At 38.9% G+C, this 21,115-nt stretch overlaps 1 protein-coding gene across 8 annotated transcripts in view; it reads right to left on the bottom strand.

Annotated features, from left to right (window-relative positions):
- The window catches only part of LOC135206217 (hypoxia-inducible factor 3-alpha-like), a 493,950-nt gene that overhangs the window by 19,579 nt on the left and 453,256 nt on the right, over positions 1-21,115 (bottom strand). For 5 of the 8 annotated variants that reach the window (XM_064237563.1, XM_064237565.1, XM_064237558.1 and 2 more), the window contains 4 exons: positions 2,244-2,416; positions 1,775-1,851; positions 339-428; positions 66-147 (listed from right to left, as the gene is read on the bottom strand). In XM_064237563.1, the coding sequence (XP_064093633.1) occupies positions 66-147; positions 339-428; positions 1,775-1,851; positions 2,244-2,403 (409 nt within the window). In that variant the 5' untranslated portion in view covers positions 2,404-2,416. Of the gene's footprint in view, positions 1-65; positions 148-338; positions 429-1,774; positions 1,852-2,243; positions 2,417-3,521; positions 3,655-20,387; positions 20,429-21,115 lie in introns of those variants that run through there. The other 3 variants (XM_064237562.1, XM_064237560.1, XM_064237566.1) reach the window with 2 other exon arrangements.

Raw genomic sequence — 21,115 nt, 5'->3', positions numbered from 1 at the left:
ATATATATGACATAAGACCCTTTATAAGATACAAGTAACTTCCTTTTGCTCAACAATAGTATTACCTTTAGGAACGAGCTGCTGTTGGAATATGTCATGATCGTCAGGATGGATAACGTTGTATATGCTGTGACCAAGCAAGTCCACCTGAAGAAGGGGAAACAATATTTGTTTACGAACAGTAAAGGTATCGAAGCTTGATAATGTATTTCACATAATTACAGTATGTCGATAACATTATATTTTGAAGGTATGTAAGAGCATCGGAAGCTTGATAAACTCATTTCATACAATTACAAATTGTCTAATTAGTTACAATAGAATTGCAAATGACTGACCTGCGTGTGACCGAAGAATTGGTCAACAGTTTCGGTAATGTACACCACTTTCCCAGATGACGTCACCACCAAGAGAAATCCCCCAACGGCCTGTCAGAAGTCGGCATGTTAGAGATAGAACATTCTTATGCATTTACAACGCCCAAAGACTAAAAAGAACATGAAGTCATAAGCTGCATTATCTACAGATCAAGACTCATAGATCCATATATGGCACTGGCAAAATTCATTACTGTCTAAATTTAAACAAAAGTCTTGAAACGAGTGCGTACAATAACTACACTTAAAAACAAAATGTTGATTGAATGTTGAATGTAAACAATAAGAAACAAAGAAACAGACACTACTACTCATTCATCAGTTACAATGGGCACACAACACGCGTTCTTCGGCAGAACAAAAACTGTAAAACAAATTGTTTGGAATTATCACACCTTTAGAAGTCTGGATGTTTACTTATCGCTAGTAAAACAAATACACTCTTGACCAGCAGGTTGCCAGGGTAGGATAACGACTCGTTGGTCGTGGCCACGGTGGACCAGTGATATAACCATCAATATTATGTCTACATACATCATAGCACAGTTAGAGAAAAATTCACATTGCTTTGCAATATAATAAGCTCAATGCCAGTTTCATGCACTTCTGAGCATTTATTGCATTTAATCACTACCAAGGTATTTGTGGGATATAATCACTTCGAATGGTCAACTTGTCTTTGTATCTGCTTCTTAAAGAACCATAAAACTGCGTCAAAATATTCCATACAGACCAAAATGAATCACTGAGGGCAGCAGGGTCACTAGAAAAAGGAGCCGGACCTGAACGTCCTTCCTGATAGTAGTATAATGCGAAGCACAATTGGAACTGGAATGTGGATAGAATTTACCCAGGAGTTTTGAAAAACATATCTACTTTAAACGTTCCTCAAATTTTGCGAAGTTCATCACTTCGCATTACACGTTGGTATCCTGATCCAACATTAATTTTCTTTACGGTTGAAGTCTCCAGACTCGTGCATGCTGGTACATATTAATATTACTTCAGTGCTCGGCATCATCATATAATTGGTCAGTCTTTTCGAGTACGTTAAAGCTCCCTCCCTGGTTTGTCTTTTTGCCGAGTATTTATTCTTTAAACTCATGATAACTGAACAATCAGCCAAGCTGACTGAGCTCAAGGTAACTATATTCGCAGGCCTTCATTAGCACAATGGAGAGAGAGAGAGAGAGAGAGAGAGAGAGAGAGAGAGAGAGAGAGAGAGAGAGAGAGAGAGAGAGAGAGAGAGGCAAGGGTAACATCAACAGGCAAAAACAACAGCAATGACAGGACTGGGATAAAATAAATTAAAAAAAGATAAAAATAAAGCCTTCCCAATCCTCAACAAGGGAACACAAAAGAAAAACCACGAGGAGAGTATCAGGGCAAATGCCTACCTCAGCGAGGGCGTGGGTGATTTCTTTGCCGAAGTCCGGCGTCATCTTGTTAGATGGTTCGTCGTCATCATTCAGGACTGAAATGGATCAAAATGAATATAAAATAAATAAAGCAAGGAATTAAAGAATAAGTCAAGCGGTAGTCTCTGTCTTGACTTACGTTGTCAGTTTTACAGCTGCTTTAAGAGATGAGAAGGTACTGAAACCAAATGGTAAGAGAGAGAGAGAGAGAGAGAGAGAGAGTTTATCATCTCACACAGCAGAGCCATCCATCATCAAAACAGGCTTGCTTACTACGCATCTGGAATGTCTATTACTTTCTGTGCACGAATAAAATATAAACAAATTCGTGAAGGAAAAACGACAAAGCTCTAAAAGAGTCGACTGAGACTCTTCCAAGGGTCCAAGGGGGAAAGAGAGAAAGTTCTGAGAGTCGAATCAGACTCCGAAAAAGGGGAGAGAGACTCACTCTTATGCATCCTTATATAGTTGGCGGCGAGTCTCAGGACGGAGGTCTTGTCGATGCGTTTGTTGGCGCTGGCTCCCGACCCCAGGGGAACGATTCCGGCGATCTCAGCCACGTAGTTGTTGAGCTTGTCCCGGCGCATCTTCTCCGCCATGTTCCTCATCTCCCGGGAAGAGCTGTCGAAGAGGAGAGAGGACGGAGGAGGTCAGTGACTAGGCGAGAGGAAAAGGTATTACTGGCATTACTAAACTTCACCGACAGTTTAGTAATGCAACACATTCCTACCTTAACACAACTCTCCTTGAGCTTTTAATAGATTTACTTACATTTTTATTTGTTTACTTATTAATTTGTTGATTTTCTTTCTTTTAAAATAAGGGATTTCTTCTTTCTTCATTTCCCATTACCTTCTGGCACTTCATTCTAATGAACACCACAATATTCTTTGCAAGCTTGAATTTAAAGTCAATGGTTCATGTGGTGAGCTTGTTCTATAAGACTAGGGTTGATCTTTTGAATAATAATAACAACACGAATTGACAATGGCAACGTGAGATGAATATCAGGATAATAATAGGCATGGTTTTCACAGGGCACAGCGCGGAGTGAAGGGTCACGACTTATTCGAGAAGGAGGAGGAGGAGGAGGAGGAGGAGGAGGAGGAGGAAATTTCCTGTTCAGGGGTGGCGAAGTTCCCCCGGCCAGGTTAGGGCACGGGGTCCGAGGGTAGGTTGGGTAAAGGTAAGTCTGGTTAGGTCATACGGCCCCTGAAATTCCCACTACAGAAAGGCCTAAGCTACTACAGTAGCCCTTGATCCCTTACCCTGCAGCATTAATTAAAATGTCAATGAGGCGACAGTTGCTTCGTGCTTTCCTCGGAACGTACCCTCCTACACACACACAAACGAATTTAGGATACTACAGCAAAATTGAATTACACGAGAATTGCTGCAGTATACCGGTGACAATTAACCACGGATCAGAGTACGAATGGTTCAGGCAGTTTATACGCACTATAAATAGGACACTGTTCACTCAACAGTAGCAGAGAGAATTCACACCGTTTCCATAAGGTGAAGATATCGATACGTGTTTTATTATCCTTATTATACCTCTCCTGCTTCCCAGGCAGTAGTCTATCATTCAACTATTCAGTGGTCAACCATTCAACTATTTTCCCTGTCTTGATTTCCACACTATAAAATATCATAGTTATTAGAGATATGTATTAATTGCATGACTGGGACATACACTGCTCAGCGGGGTTAAAACGTCACTCACCTTCAAGTGTTTCTGCAAACCTCGAAAGTCATGATAAGTAAAGATTCATTTGAGCACACTGCGCGTGCGCGTTGGACTCCCGGATAACGAATCGAGAGATGACGGATTGTGAATCTAACTGCCGTCCTACGGAAGGAAAGAGGAAAGATGACTTTAGGCATTTAGAAAATCTACGTAGAGAGCGGCTGGAGACTACGCACGATGAAGGGAGGTTGTACGGGAAGATGACATTTCGTCTAGATCATGTCTTCATAAAGAAACAATGGTCTGAGAGGGTTTCAAACTTTCCGTAACGAGTGTGGCTCTGAAGAGGCTTGAAGCTTTTACTATATATGATTGGCGATCACAAAGAGAAGCGAAAGATTACTGGGAAAGAGTCCGAATGCCTTTTCTAAAAACGGAGAGGGGAATGCGATGTTAGTAAAAGTGAATCTGAGATTAATGTTAAGAATAGTCTTAGACTGAGAGACGGGAAAGGTAAGCAGTCACTGAATGGCTAACTGGCAGATAGATGGAAGCTCATGGAAAGTGAATAAGAAAGCGAAAAAATTAAATGTCTAGTAAATATATACCATTAAGGAGACCTAGAATGTTGACTCATGAACTAAATGATGCATGTGACGGTGACGCCTGGTAACTTTATGCACCATAAAAAGGAGATTTAGAATGTGCTGCAATCATAAAGTAGATAATAAACGTAGTGGCAGCGAATCGTTACCATTTTCGGGGGGAAACCCTTTGCCAAAAACTAACAACGCACTACAAAAAACGAACAATTCTTTACAGTAACTCTGAAAGGTAAGCATCAGAGAGGCGGACAGCGATGGAAGTGAATAAAAAAAATTTATTCGTGGACGCAGGGGAAGGTCCATCACATATCATTCAAAAGCATAACCACGTATACACTGCGAAAAGGACACACGTCAAGGAGCTGAATGGTATCGGTGTGCAATTCGGGTGAAAAAAGCCGTATCTAATGGAGGAGGAACTGAGATGACACGAATACAGTTTTGAAAGAGAGAGAGAGAGAGAGAGAGAGAGAGAGAGAGAGAGAGAGAGAGAGAGAGAGAGGGCGTTGACACACTTGCCTGACTTGTGCTTTCAGGAACTTCCTCCCCCTTCTACTGAAAGCAAATCGTCCGAAACGTGAGTCGATTAAACACTGGCACATCAGTTTCAATTAAAAGGGACCTCGTCCGGTGCAATAGTGGGAGCCTGTAACAGGCTTTCCAAGTAATCATGAGAAAAATAGGCGCAGTTTCTCATTCAAGTTCTCATAATCGCTCATAACCTCAAAGCCTTTTCTCTTCAGCTCAAATAAATAGAATTTTCCTTCAAGACAAGCGTGGCACGACACGAGTTATCAATGCCAAATATTAATCGCACATACGTTCACGAATTTTATTACCTACTATAGAAAAAAAGTTATCATTCCCATTTTGATTAAAATAATTCTCGTGTAGAAAAATTATATATTTAGGATTTGCTTCAGTTAAACGATGGAAAATCCTAAGTACACATGGCATTCTCTGCAAGAAATTACCCTCAAGTGTATAAAAAAATACGTGGGAAAACGTTATATAAAAAAGAACAAAGTGGAGGAAAGTATGCAATTTTGCGATCTCTACAGACAATGGAATGAGGGAAGACACCAATTCCTGCTGAAGGATTACTTCCTCAGTTAACACACACACACACACACACACACACACACACACACCTTCTGCTGGAAATTTTGATGTGCAAAAAATACTCGACGCAGCAGTCTGCGTCTACGTCATGAAAAAGGTGTACTGTCAAAATATGCACTACCATTCACCCTACGTTTCATCAAAAGCTGATCTCTCGAATGCCATTAACGTTTCACACCCTTTCAAACACTCGGGCAATTTAAATCCCATTATCTTTCAGATAACATTTTGACATCCACATCCTTCTATTTTCATTACATTCCAACAGCTGCTTCGAGTTTGTCGTCCACGGGGGTTCCAAGCGTCTGTCTGTCTGTCTGTCTATCTCGTACACATACAATTACTCCACATTTTATTGCGAGGTTCCTCCTGATTATCAACCGGTTTTCCTCAACCGATAAAGAAGACAGACTTAGACGGAGGAGTCCAGAAGTCTGCCAACAAAAGCTTTCAAGTTCTAGAAAGAAGAAGAAACTGCATGATCTCAGGGCCTCAGGCTAGACTACAGAGCCCCGAGCCTCTTCTAACTGTAAAATTGTTCCTCTGCTTCAAACTGCAATTTTGTCGTTTTTGTCCAAGAGCTGCAACAATCAGAAAACAACCTTAGTCAGTTGTACTCTCTTTTTTTTTTCAAGTGTTCAGAATCCAGTCTTCAATTTGCTGTTTTTTTCTTTTTTTTTTTTTTACCGATACACCAGGTATAGAATCTTGCGTTTGTGAAACGTTTTTTCTAATAAAACTGTATAGTATCTTTAGGCACAGTTCTCTATATCATAAAAACTAATCTATCGGCTTCCCTGGGAAGGCTCTCGCTCAATCTTTCTTCCCTAGCACTGCATCACCTTGAATATCTATGCGCAATCTTTTGTTGAAACCTGATACCTCATACTTGAGGCTCAAAGAGCTTATACGTCTCTCTCTCTCTCTCTCTCTCTCTCTCTCTCTCTCTCTCTCTCTCTCTCTCTCTCTCTCTCGAGCTCCACTCAACCGGAAAGATAACGCAATCCCTTTAGTAAATTACGAGAGGCGAGTGACTCCCGCAGATGGGCTCAATGGTACTGCTTGAAAGGTGGGTAGTGTAAGTTTAATAAGATGGTTGCGTAGGGCCATTCAGTACAGTAACTATGACAAACCCTTCAGTAGCTTGTTTGCGTCTTCCGAAATCAGCAGCACCTTTTTCTTTCTTGTTCTCTTTTGATCTCCTATTCGGAAGGTTATATAACCAATGACGGCCCCAAGCAATTGTAAGAAAAATTAAATGTTCCAAGGGTTGACGCCTGGGTCTAGTTAAAAAGAGCAAAACCAAACATCAAGAAATCTTTCAGCTAACCTTAGCTGCTTATTAAGAATCAAGCAATTATATAACAAGAATTTTCAAAGGGTTGACACCTAGGACTAGTATAAAAAAAATTCATCGTTAAGAAATCTTATAGCTAACCTCAGCGGCACCTATTACGAATCAAACAACTATAAAAAGAAGAAGATTTTTCAGAAGTCTAGTAAAAGTAAAAAAAATAAAAAAATAAACTAGCGTTCAGAAACTGTAAAGCTAACTTCATCGGTCTGATGCTGTGCCCAGTGCTACAACAAAGCCTGGTCATTTTTCTCGTCACAACATAAACAGTTATTTATCTTTGAAATATCTGTATTAATTATGCTTACAATTGCGTGAGGGGAATTTTAAGGACCAGAATCACTAATCACTTTGAGGAAGGACAGGCAGTATTTCAACAACATCAGAGCGCTATTGCAAAAAATTTTTTATGAACTTGGTATGGTAACACTTAAGAGAGGGTCTCTTGTTGACATTGCACAAAGGTGTTTATTATTGTTGGTTCAAATCTTGCAAGAAAAAAGGGCACAGTGCTGAGTGAAAAGATGAGTTATATTTAAAGTGAATGCAAATAAAAAAAATAATAAAATAACAGACATTTAAGTATGAACCATTGAGGCCGACTTAAATTCGTTAAAAAGAATCTTAATTTTATATTCTTTTTCGAAAGAGGACTCCGAATATTTACCCAAGAAGATCGAATAACTGAATATTACTCAGACTAACTGACTGCGTTGGAATTATTTCCCAATCAATACCATTCAATGAGCGGTGCAGTGGGTTTCAACGAAACATAACTGGAATGTTAATAAGTCAACTGCAGTGGGTCTGGCAATCTCATCCAAAATACTTGCTGAGAATAAGAAGTATCACACCTTATACCACTTACTAACATATATATATATATATATATATATATAGATATATATATATATATATATTAAATATATATATCTCATAGGTCTCCTGCCCCGAGGAGCTTAACCTAATTAACCGTTACCCTTTGGGGGTTTAATCCAACAGGACTCGACTGAAACCCCAAGAAATTGGAGGCAAGTGACGTTGATGGAACAGGACCCAGTTACGCACAGTCGACGAGTGACGACGCAGTAGTGCCTTTTCACCTTGAAAAGACGCTTGAATTATATATGCGTCATAGCATACATGTCCCCGCCATACTCGGAAGCAGTATTCAAGCATTCCGCTGGTGCATCGTACTTTTAAGAGTCGCTGTCTGCGACATATAAACTAGAAGTTTACTTTCCGTAGATTTTAACGTCATACTCTCTCTCTCTCTCTCTCTCTAAATATATATATCTATATATATATATATATATATATATATATAGATATATAATATATATATATATATATATAATGTATAAATACAATGTGTGCATGCATATAAAGACAAACACACACACACACATATATATGAGTTTGTGTGTGTGTGTGTGTGTGTGTGTGTGTGTGAAAGTACCTCCAAAATTAAATTCGATTCCAATGACAACTGGACGCCAAAACCATTTCTTATACTTATCGATCTATTTTACTCCAATGCTGTGTCAACGTGCAAGATTCTCAAGCGACGAATTTTCGAAGGACAAATGATGATAAAAATTGCTCCCCTCCTACGCCTTCAACATGTTATACGAAACCTACATTCAGCATTTTGTATCTTGTAACTGAAACCGGATCAGGTACTTGATAAAGTTACGTCGAATCTACATCAGAAGGTTTGACATATGAGAGGAAAACTGCACTAACATTCTTTGTTACTTAACTGATGCCACGAGGAAGGTGAGGGATTCCAAGGACTGCAGTGGAGGGGAAGGACAAACGAGCGACGTATTTGACGCTTCAGTTCATAATTCACACTTATTTCGCACAGCGAAAGTAGAGAGTGAAGCCTACCGCACCAAAGTTGTATGAGGGGCGCCATCGCATAACGAAGCACTTCCGCGGAGCAAATACGGAGGCGATTCTTATACGCAGCAAAAAGTCGTTCTAGGGACAATGACTCTTTTAACACCTAGAAAAGATTTCCTCCAGCTTAGAACGAAAGAGGGACACGCCCACTCACGGATAAGTTGAATAGCAGCCGCTTTCCCTGAGATCAATCGCAAGCCTCCTCTAACAGCATCTCCACGCCAGCCAGAATGCATTAAAGGAAAAAAGAAATTTCGAAGATAAATTTTCCTTTGGCACGCTTCCCTACATCTGCAGACGTCTTCCTCTCTGCCTTTTCCTCTCTCCAATCTGCACTGACCTACCGCAACACAAACGACTCCTCTGCGTCTTGGGTACAAACCGATTGGCATTAATGTAGACCTCGTTCATGCCAGATTTCGACTAGTCTTGGAACAGTCCCTCTCTTTCGTTCTCTCTCTTCCTTTGAATATGCACATTAACAAACAGCCTCTGTCACTATCCCTCTGTCATCCCTTTGGCTATACATATATATACTTAGTACATACACACCTACAGCAGGCGTCCGCACACAACAAAAGCATGACTGAATGAATAAAATAAGGAGTGTACCACACAGCCTGGCTTTTGATATCAAGTATAAAGGCAAAAGACGGCTCTATTCTGCAAGTCAAACATTAAGAAGGCCGACTTTGCGAAGCAAAGTGACCTCTTTCACCTCACGGAAAGTAAATGCCTCCATTTGAAAATTCACTTCTTCAAGTTAGACCCAGTTCTCAAATCGACGGTTGTTTTTACTTTTGTGTTTATTTAATAAATTCAAAGAGGGCAACATATTTGCGCTAATGTTTTAATGCTTATTACTTATACTGGCAATACACTAAATAATCGAGTTTCCCATGTATGACCTTTTTAGGTCAAAGGCGGAGAGGTCTCGATGTTATCCAAATGCGAACTGCGAGGAGTGTTTGTGGTCTGCTTTGGCTCTTATAAAAAATATATATAAAAACTGAGCAACAAGAGATTACGATCATTCATAACGGACGAAGCTGAAGCTGGATAACAGGTTTTCGCCGACAAAAGAATGGATGGCCCCTCACTTAGGTTAGGACCAGCCTTTTCGAAGAAAGCCGGATTTCCACCCCACCCGAGGGGCAACTCTTGTAAGCAAGCATTTTTTTTTTTCTCCCATCGGAGATACAGCTCTTTCAAATATGAGATTAAGTGCCGAAGTCGGAGCGCCTTTGCAAAATAAAGTCGAAGTGTAACCTCCCGTTGTACCGTTACCTTCTGAATTCCATGATTACCGTATGCTAGGGTGGGTGGGTGGAGAGAGAGAGAGAGAGAGAGAGAGAGAGAGAGAGAGAGAGAGAGAGAGAGAGAGAGAGAGAGAGCAAGTACTTTAGCAATCATACTCGGACATAACACCTCTCCGCTACTTCGTCGAAATGGGACGTAAATGGTTTAATGAAGAGGCAAGCAACAAGTTAATGGTGCCTTTCTGTGTAAAGGACCCACTGAGGTTGGAAGCCTCTCTCTCAACGTGCGGTACGGGTAGAAGGCAATCCAGGCCATGATTTTTAGGCAATTTATTTCTTTTTATCTAACCCCTCTCTCTCTCTCTCTCTCTCTCTCTCTCTCTCTCTCTCTCTCTCTCTACACCCATCTCTCGAACTACAGATCACCATCTCATTAATTATTATTATTACTATTATCATTATTATTCATAAAATGAACGTGATTGGCCGTCTTGCCATACATTCAAGGCAAGATCACCTCCTTATCTATAGCTTTTACGATTGTCAACATCTGGAGTTCAGAGAGAGAGAGAGAGAGAGAGAGAGAGAGAGAGAGAGAGAGAGAGAGAGAGAGAGAGAGAGAGAGAGAGAGAGAGAGAGAGAGAGACTTCCTGAAAAATAAAATACAAAGCTATGCGATGTAAACTTCTGTAATTTACTACCTTTAAACTGCCTCAACAAATTCGAATGATATGCTTCCATCGGTGGAAATTCCCTTGAATAAGTCATTACTAACGAGCACTCGTTTAAGAACACGATTATCTTCATAATCCATAAATCTTCTCTTAAAAATTATCCAATACTGATAACAACTACCTCAGTAACAGCCGCTTGAGTAAACACAGTATGATTCCTTTACAATTACCTCCTCAATATTCTCTGGATAAATATCGTTCGATATTTTTGAACACTGATTCTGTGGTATTCTCCTGGCAAATATTATTCGATATCTGACAGATTCCAAAGAAATTCCCCAGAGAAGTCACGACGCTAGATAACCCATCGTTACTCACAGTCAGTATATATATATATTATATATATATATATATATATATATATATATATATATTATATATATATATATATGTCATATCACATTACCGTGATTCGTATGTATATGAATCACGGTAATGTGATATGACTTATATAATGGCTACGTGCTGTCATAAGCACTACAACACTACCGAGGTCGAGGTGGGTAATGCTGGCTCCAAATCAGCGAATACCTGAGCGCGAAAGGTATTTGAGGGTGAGAGAGAGCATATCTATAGCCTCTTGCAGTGGTGGAGTGGGTAAAAGCTTCACTGACGTTACCTGGATTTGTATGGTGTCCTGGGTTCGCGCCTGGGCGCCGACAATTCTATTATCGCCTAATAAAATTCCCCTTCGGTTAAGCATATATGAAAATATATTAATTCCGAGGTAGAGTGAATTAGATATTAAAGGACATTTGTAGCTCGAATATATATATATATATATATATAGTATATATATATATATATATGTATATATATATATATATATATATTATATATATATATATATTCGAGCTACAAATGTCCTTTAATATCTAATTCACTCTACATCGGAGAGGTATATATATATATATATATATATATATATATATATATATATATATTTATATATATATATAGTATATATATATATCTTAATAATTCTCACAATGATTTCTCCGTAGCTCCTGTTTGGAGAACTGAATTCTGCCATTCCTTAACTCGTATCGTTATAATGTATTCTCCAAATAGCTGAATATTATCCTGTTTGCTACTGTAAGAACAATATGACACATCATTCTTCAAATAACTGTTTGCAGAATTCATTTAACAAGTGTTGTCTAACACGACTGCATATTATTCAATGTTTGGAAAACGAATTCTCAAGGCGTTCTTGCAAACCTTCATTATGATTTTTTTTCTTAAAGAATTATCTCCATTTTACCCGAAATGGTTATGTTTTCATTTTTTCGGGAGAAATTCCAATCCACAGAATTTTCCATACACGACTTTTTCGGAAGATGGCTATCTGTCAGAATGAATACAGTGGAAAGTTTAAACGAAATGTTACCGCCTGGATTGGTGGGAGGAATTTCCGGCTTCGTTATCTCTTCGCTTTTGGAAAATATTAGTAAAAAATATTAGCAGACTCTAATTGCCCCTTTTAAACATTTCAGACCAATTTATTTATACAGTTTTATTTTGTGAATCGACTAACCACTGGAGACAAGTTCATTATTTGGAGTGTAAACTCTAATTTAAAACAGCCTTCTTCAGAACATACATTTAACTATAAATCGAAAAAGAATAAAAAAATGAACAACATAAACGTACCCGTGGGATTAATTCTCATTAAAATGTTGCAACAGACACCTACAATGCGTAAGGTCAAAGTCAACACATTTATACGCTGGAGAGAGAGAGAGAGAGAGAGAGAGAGAGAGAGAGAGAGAGAGAGAGAGAGAGATTGATCTGTAATTGTTATTTTGGCTTTTTACTATGCCAGCAGAGTATATTGCTTTCTGCTGCTTGAAGCAGCATATAACATGAGAGAGAGAGAGAGAGAGAGAGAGAGAGAGAGAGAGAGAGAAACTCCCCCAAAAGGCAAACTCCGCCAAGCAAAAAGGATGAAGTGTTTCCATGACCCAGCCACCAAAATTATGCAACCAAGAACGACCGTTGATTACAGTGCTGGAGCCATCTTATCTTCCCCACCTAATCGCCCCCCTACCCCTTTCCCGCCTCCCCCCCCTCCTCCATCATGGACACCACTTATTCGTCCGTTCCTTCGATCGTCTCTCTCTCTCTCTCTCTCTCTCTTCTGACCCCTCTCTCCGCAGACAATTTTTTATCATCTTTTTTCTCATTATTTGGTTTTTTATTTTCATTCTTCGCAGCAGGTACCTACGTTTCCCTCTTGTTTCTGTGCACGCCCGCGAGCGCGCTTCGAAAGCACTCTTCAGAGATCAAGACGCTTTTCAAGACTCTCTCTCTCTCTCTCTCTCTCTCTCTCTCTCTCGTCTTCAATGTCGGGGAGTCATGGCAACTCAATCGGTAACAAGCAATATCGACAGAACGAGAAACTACACCGATACGGTTATTGTTACACATATAAGCTGGCTCTGAACGTGTAGTAACAACAGTTCCATAATGACGCAATATAATGCGGTGATGCAAGCGTGCGTAATACGAGTATGCATGCATACTCACTCTATAAATAATATAAATATATATATATATATATATAATATAAATATATATATATATATAGATATATATATATATATATATATATATATTATATATATATATATATATATATATATATCCGCACATGCATAATTAGTAAGGGAGAGAAACATATAACCAATTTCACTAATTGCAGTGAATGACAGAGCAACAGACGAAGACTGGCGTTTGTCTGACCGCTTAAGGCATTTACTTTTTTCCCCCAAGTATGGCAGAGGTCTTGTTTTTTTTTTCTTTTTCTTTTAAAGTCATTATCATTAAATATTTCTACCTGACTGCTAAGTTATTTTACTTAACTCGCATAGGGCAGGCACGAGGGGTTACAGCTCTCTACTGTATGCATGCAGAGGTAAATTTGCATGAAAATAAGAGAGAGAGAGAGAGAGAGAGAGTTTGGTATGTTAGGCACAGCTAAATATGCATGAAAATATCTAAAGCGCATGTATGAGAGAGAGAGAGAGAGAGAGAGAGAGAGAGAGAGAGAGAGAACGCGTTTAACCGTGTCACACAAGGGAGTTCTTTAGCCAAGCCCTCCAGTGAATCGGCTTTTTTTTTTTTTTTTTTTTTTTTTTTTTATTCACATTCTCTTGATTTCCGTTTTGAGTCGAATGTCTTTTACGTTCATATTATAATTTTTTTTAAGGGATCTTCTTAATCCTGGTGGCAATATCCTTAAGTCATTGTGAAGGAAATCTTAAAAGCAGAGCAGGATTCTCGTTCTATAACGGACTCTCTCTCTCTCTCTCTCTCTCTCTCTCTCTCTCTCTCTCTCTCTCTCTCTCTCTTATTTCCGAAAAAAAATCAGAGACTGTTTCCGGTTACAAGTTACAGGAATCTTCTGTTAAAAGTCCCAAGAATTTTTAGTTACAAGTTCCAGAATCTTCAGTTACAAGTTCCAAGAATTGTCAGTTACAAGTTCCAGGAATTTTCAGTTTCATGTTCCAGGATTTTCAATTACAATTCCAGGAATTTTCAGTTACATGTTCCAGGAAATATCAGTTACAATCCTGGAATCTTCAATTACAAGTTTCAAGAATTTTCAGTTACAAGTTCCAGGAATTTTCAGTTTCATGTTCCAGGATTTTCAATTATAATTCCAGGAATTTTCAGTTACATGTTCCAGGAATTATCAGTTACAAGTTCCTGGAATCTTCAATTACAAGTTTCAAGAATTGTCAGTTACAAGTTCCAGAAATTTTCAGTTTCATGTTCAAGGATTTTCAATTACAATTCCAGGAATTTTCAGTTACTTGTTCCAGGAATTATCAGTTACAAGTTCCTGGAATCTTCAATTACAAGTTTCAAGAATTTTCAGTTACAAGTTCCAGGAATTTTCAGTTTTATGTTCCAGGAATCCTCAGTTATAAGTTCCAGGAATCTTTAAGAGTCATTATTGCTACAAGTTAGGTGGACGGGAATACGGAAAGGACGGAGAATCACTGACCTTTATATCAGTTACTCTCTTGATCACAGTCGCTTGATTTCATACACCTGAATTGGAATATAAAATTTAAGCTAAAGGCCAAGCGCTGGGACCTACGAATCATTCAGTGCTGAAATGGAAATCGAGAGTAGAGGAGATTTTAAAGGTGTAACACGAGGACAACCTCACAGTTGCACTATGAAACAATTCTTGGGAGAGAGGGGAAAGTAAGATGGAAGAGGGAGAACATGAACGGCAGCACAGTTAAAGGAATGAACGGGGTTGCAGGTAGTGGCCGAAGGGACGCTGCAAAGGACCTTATGCATATAGTGCACCTTACGCCACTCCCCGAAGGGGTTCACGCACCAAGAATTTCAGAGCAACTAGTAGAAAGTCAAAAGTAAGAGATTACAAAGCGCCATGAAGGCAACTGCAATTCAGCCGCAAACGCTCTACTGTTTTCAGAACAATGTCTTGAATTATATTCAGTTTAACTTTATTTCTTCGAGAGTTCCGACGGCATTACTTGCTGTGGTGCTATTTACTGTTATCGTAACAATATAAAAAAACAGCAACGCATCCGAACATATTTTTTATTTTATTTTATTTTATTTTTTTTATGTATGCTTGTTTGAAAGTCGGTTTTTGTTAAACAGAATATCTCGAGAATTGATTAACGGACTTCGACAAAATTTGGTGATAGCATAAGTGGGTTATTCTCTTATGCTTTTTGGTGGACACTGATGACGTGGGAACGCGGGGGAGAGGGGGGGTTAAGGTTCTAGAGTGGAACAAATCCCAAAGCCTCATCATTTTACCGAATGTGTTTCACAAGTTTCACCAGAATTCTTTCCTTAGTTTTTGAGTAAGCTAAAACCACCTCTTCAATATTCATAATAATTAAACTAATGGGAAAAATGGACCAAGACCATTAAAGCAAAAATAAATTCATATAGAAAATTAAAGCAAAACTGAATACAAATTCAGAATGGAAGGATACCAGAGGTACAATAATACAAAGGGTGCTTTGGAACTGTCCTCCTTTTTTCATGACCTCAGTACGTTGTAGTTCTGAAGCTCTTATCTTGAAGCTGACGAAGACATTCGTGACGAAAGCCGTCCAGATAAAAACAGCAATGAATACAAATCATACAAATCCAGACTAAACTAATGCAAACATCTCTCATACCGGGATCTCCCAGAGTCTCGAAGGGGTCATCCCCCGACCCCGGTAAGATTCGGGGATATTCGAAGCTTGCGTGTTAGATCTTAAGCGACTGGTCGTAACGCATCAGTAAATACAAATGTCATGACACTAATGACTTCAAATTTCTTCATCGGTCCATTTTCTTTCAAAGGTTCGAATCTGTGAAGAAATCGTGGACATTTCGAACCTTAAGCACCTCGTACCTCAACGAGAAAATGATGATGTTGGTTTTGTCCCGCACAACGCAGGTGTTCAAACACATTTTTCTGAAACCATTGGTGGTGAGAACGTTAATACTAGACAGGTGTTCTGACTTCAACTTCGTGGGTGTACAGTTCAATCTTCATAATACTCAACTTTAGGTCACATCACGACCGACGAGATAAGTATCTGTATGTATGAGATTTGTCCACGAAGATTTCTTCAAACTGCGTCCAACCAGACGCAGTTCTGACAGCTCAACAAGACCTCTTATGAATCTTCTGTCCAACGACACTTCGAAGTCTGGTTAGTATTTGGACCGGTTACTAGTTAGAAAAGTCAAACTCCGTCGCAAATAAGCCCCTTGAACATCCATGGGGTAAGACGTGGGGCTAGCAGCTTCATCCCCTAAACACTTCTGTAAACCGGAAGGCCAATGCAGGAAGAGATGGCGTATAATGGAATTTTTCTTGCGTCATTTTTCCCTTCAGGAGTTCTCACTAATCTCTAGGGATGAAGATGCGAGCCCCATGCCGCTTCGATTATCGTAACTGAAGTTGGTACTGTCACACTTAGGTCAGCTGGTAGGCGGTACAACAGAAATTGAGCTAAGGACGTTACTGGTGAGAGCCTAGCGCTGTTACCATTCAGCTCCGCCACCAACTTATATAAAATTCGTTATATGAGAGAAACAGTGAAATCCCGAACCTAAGGAAAAGAATTATTGTAAAAAAAAAAAAAAAATTGATTGAATTCAAATAACCAAATAAAAGCCAAAACATAGACACAAAGGGTTCGATCGGTAAACTTCCTATATCCTCATGAACATGAGCTTTCAATCAAATAGTTTTTGGGGAAAGGGCAACAACCTAAATTCGGATAGGTGAGAAAATATGCCAGGAAAAAAGTTGCGATCAACACCATTCTGAAATACCTTTGAGAAACAGGTCTTGAAGATGAGGTCATTTTCATAAAAGGTGTGATCCTCAGCGAGGATTTTGAGATGGATTCCCCAGGCTCTGACTCACACGGCCGCCTGTCTAATAAGAACTCAATTCACTGCTAATTCTCCCGAAGGACAATAGGGTTTAAAAGGTCATGAGTTCAAGCTGCAATGCATTATTACTTTAATTCAATTCTCGTTATATTTTTATCATTTACTTACATTTTTGTCTATTTATTTATTGATTTGTTAATTTATTCTCTCCTTATTAGGTGATATCTTCTCTCTATATTTTCCATTACCTTCAGTTACTTTTTTCTTATAACACCATAATAATCTTTGTTAGCTTATATTTCAAGTCAATGGCTCTTGTAGTGAGCTTGTTCCATATGAACAGAGTTCACCTTCTGAACAACAACAACAACAACAACAACAACAACAACAACAACAACAACAACAACAATAATAATAATAATAATAATAATAATAATAAGAAGAAGAAGAAGAAGAAGAAGAAGAAGAGTACTGGAACGCAAGTTTCATGCATGATGAAACCGATACGGAAAACGAGTATGTCACGAATCATCAGATCAATAAAATTGCATTAACATGAAAACAATCAAAATCACGTCAGAGTGGCATCCTTTCCTCATCTCCTCAACCTCCATAATCCTACTCAATACCAAAATCCGCTCGACAGAGGAGAGCGGCCTCGTTAAAATTGGGATAATACCATTTGCAATGGAGTGTATAAGCATCCTCCCCCAGATAATATCCTTCGTTGCTGCTACTCCCGACAGCCACTCCTACTCTCTCTCTCTCTCTCTCCCTCTTCTCCTTCTCTCTTCTCCCCTCCGTTTGGTCTCTCTCTCTCTCTCTCTCTCTCGTGCTTTTTTACTTTTCTTTCATTCACATTTCTTCAATTTTTTATTCTTTTTGTGATATACAAGCAAAACGTTACTTTTTGCTCTCTCTCTCTCTCTCTCTCTCTCTCTCTCTCTCTCTCTCTCTCTCGTACATACACATACACACACACACAGTTTCTTAAGCTTTTCTTCTTCACTTTTCTCTCAATTTTTTCATTACTTTTTATCCTCTCTCTCTCTCTCTCTCTCTCTCTCTCTCTCTCTCTCTCTCTCTCTCTCTCTCCGCGACATCCTCCCAGGAGGCAGATGTAATGGATGGTTACAGAAGCGAAAGGATTCGCCGACAGGCTCTGGCGGATTATCCCAATCCCTGGGGTTCGAAAAGGCCAATGGCTGATTGCAAATACACGAAGGACTTAGAGATCAGCTCCCATCAGGGTTGATAAGTATTTAAACTTTTTTCCTCTCTCTCTCTCTCTCTCTCTCTCTTCTCTCTCTCTCTCTCTCTTCCCCTCTCTCTTTCTGAATTTAGTCTGCCATTTCCTTTCTCCATAAACTATTTTTTCCTCATCTTCTTTTAAGTGGAAAAAGGAAAAATCAGAGACAATACAATTACAATAACGATAAATTCTCTCTCTCTCTCTAAATTTAGTCTTCCTTTCTCCATCAACAGTTCTTTCTTCTTCTCCTCCTTCTTCTTTTTTGAAGTGAAAAAAAGGAAAAATCAGACAAAACAGAAGTACAGTAAGACCTACATACGGAAGAAACAGCTAGGTAAGCCAGTATAAACCGAATTTGGAATATTAACTTCATTCCAAATCAGCAGTGTCGAGATGTTCTTCAATGTATAAAGGCACTTATGCGTATCTACTGCTTATCACATCGAGCATTGTTACAATTGATGTAGCTCTCTGTCTCTGTCTCTCTCTCTCTCTCTCTCTCACACACACACACAGTTTCCCAAACTTTTCTGCTTTATTATTCTCTCATTCAAATTTTTCAATCCCATTTTTTCTCTCTCACACGACCAGTTCAAGCACTACTCTCTCTCTCTCTCTCTCTCTCTCACAAACACACACACACAAACACACAAACAATACGATTTTATAAATCGACATCGGAGTCATCCCATTAAAGCATATTACTACAGTAATGAAGACGTACAAAACAACAGGTTCATTTGCAACAGCTCAAACGAATGCCAAGCAGTTGCCGACTAGTCTTTTTTCCCCGTCAGATGTATAAGCTTAAGACCTCAGAGCAACTTTACGCTATGAAGAATCTCTCTCTCTCTCTCTCTCTCTCTCTCTCTCTCTCTCTCTCTCTCTCTCTCTCTCTCTCTACACCTTTTTTAAGAGGGACAGTCTCAATGTTACTCAAGGTGAAAATGTCAAAAATAAATGCAAGCTTCAAACCGATACGAACGCAAATATGTGGACGCGAGTAAGCAGGAGTAAAGGTCTTGTGGGAAAAGAAAGTTGTGATAAAGAAGAGATGTTTGTCCAGTGTCAGTGGAGTAGGGGCTGAAAAGGTGAGAAATGTGGAGACAGGGAGGAGGGGGGCGGGGTGAAATAGCAGGCGTATGTTGAAAGATACAGTTCGGTTTTTTTAGAGGTGGTCTGATCATAGGCCTGAGAAAAAGTTTATAATTAGTGCAGTATAGCTATGAAGGTGTGTGTGCTATGGGTTAAAGTCCTAGTTACGAGCTCTGCATATGTATGGAGCGTAAAGTTACTTGGCCAACTATGGTGGAACGTATCCACGTTGAAGAGGGGCACAGGCTGACAACCTCATCCCAAGATTTGGTGAAGACTTGAGGATTTATTACTTCTGGATTCATCTTCTCTAAGACCACACACATACATACACACATACTACATATATCATACATAACTAGTTTTTGTTTGCGTGTATATGACTACCGTAATGTAACTTTCAATAAGTGGGGTCTCATATACATATAAGAACCAATTGTTTGGGGAAAAAAACAACTTCCCATTAAACTGACACATTTTCGGACAACATACGAATTTGGGTCACTTTTCGCCAGAATCCGACATACGTATTCTCTGGCGATACATTCCACTCACAAATAACCAGAATCGCCTCTCTCTCTCTCTCTCTCTCTCTCAAAAAGAAAAAAAAAAAAAACTGGCCACCATAACCGGACAACATTATATCCCCTGTGGGCAGGATATAAACCCGTTTATATACCTGAAGTCCACTCCCAGCCTTGAGCAATATTTATTACAACTCGTTTTATAACACATTAGGATATTGCTAATGTTCTTTGGAAGCGTTACACAGCGGAAAACATTCGGGATTATCTGAATATTTTTTCCTATTTACATTACAGACGTTACCCAGGAGAGAGAGAGAGAGAGAGAGAGAGGAGAGAGAGAGAGAGAGAGAGAGGAGAGAGAGAGATAATGTATAAAATCTACAATAGATACAAAATAAGTAATGTGTGTGTGTGTGTGTGTGGAGAGAGAGAGAGAGAGAGAGAGAGAGAGAGAGAGAGAGAGAGAGAGAGAGAGAGAGAGAGAGAGAACTCGGTGGTTGAATCGATCACAGGTAACCGAACAAAACCTACGATAGATACATGGAGAGTAATTGATAACTTATCACATTTAAGTAATTGATAACTTATCACATTTAAGTAATTAATAACCTATCACATTAAAGTAATTGACAAGAGAAACTTCACAGTACCGTTCTCCACGACAGAAAGGTCGCCAGACCCCACACATTACCTGTAATAGAAGAAAAATTCAGGTTATAATCAAAAGCTAAATTCTAAATTTTACACTGACAAGAAAATTACACCTTAATGATTCCAGCTAGCATAGGTCCACCAATGGCTAATATTTCTCTCTTTTTTTCAGATTAATGAAGTACACTTACATCTGCACACAAAGTATTCAGAACATTGCTTACTAAGTGCATCATATGATAAATCAATTCGTCTAAAGAGAAATTTACTTACTGTTATTCAAGTAAATATACTTGTGTAATAATTACCTAACCATACAGTAACAGAGAGAGAGAGAGAGAGAGAGAGAGAGAGAGAGAGGCAGGCTAATATTCAATCATACTATATACTTCACAATCACCTTCCCAGTAAATTTTCTGTGCTAAATGACCTGGACTATCTTTGCTGTTATTTAGGTCACAGTGGTCATTCCAGTGCCATAATTTTTCTTAAAATTTGGGGTCTGTCACTGCCTCTGTACCACAGACCTTCCACATCTTGTTTCGAAGAGAGACCCAAACACCCATTCAATCCTGCTTTGAAAACGAAGTTGCACAAACACCATGAACAGTAATGTTCGATGGAGATCTCTGTATGTCTGTAAGCTTTTATATATATATATAATAGATAATATATAATATATATATATAAATAATATATATTATATAGTATAGGAAGTATACAATGA

Source organism: Macrobrachium nipponense, chromosome 29 (genome assembly GCF_015104395.2).
Source record: "Macrobrachium nipponense isolate FS-2020 chromosome 29, ASM1510439v2, whole genome shotgun sequence".
Classification (NCBI taxonomy): Eukaryota; Metazoa; Arthropoda; class Malacostraca; order Decapoda; family Palaemonidae; genus Macrobrachium; species Macrobrachium nipponense.
This window is presented reverse-complemented; position numbering and strand designations above follow the sequence as displayed.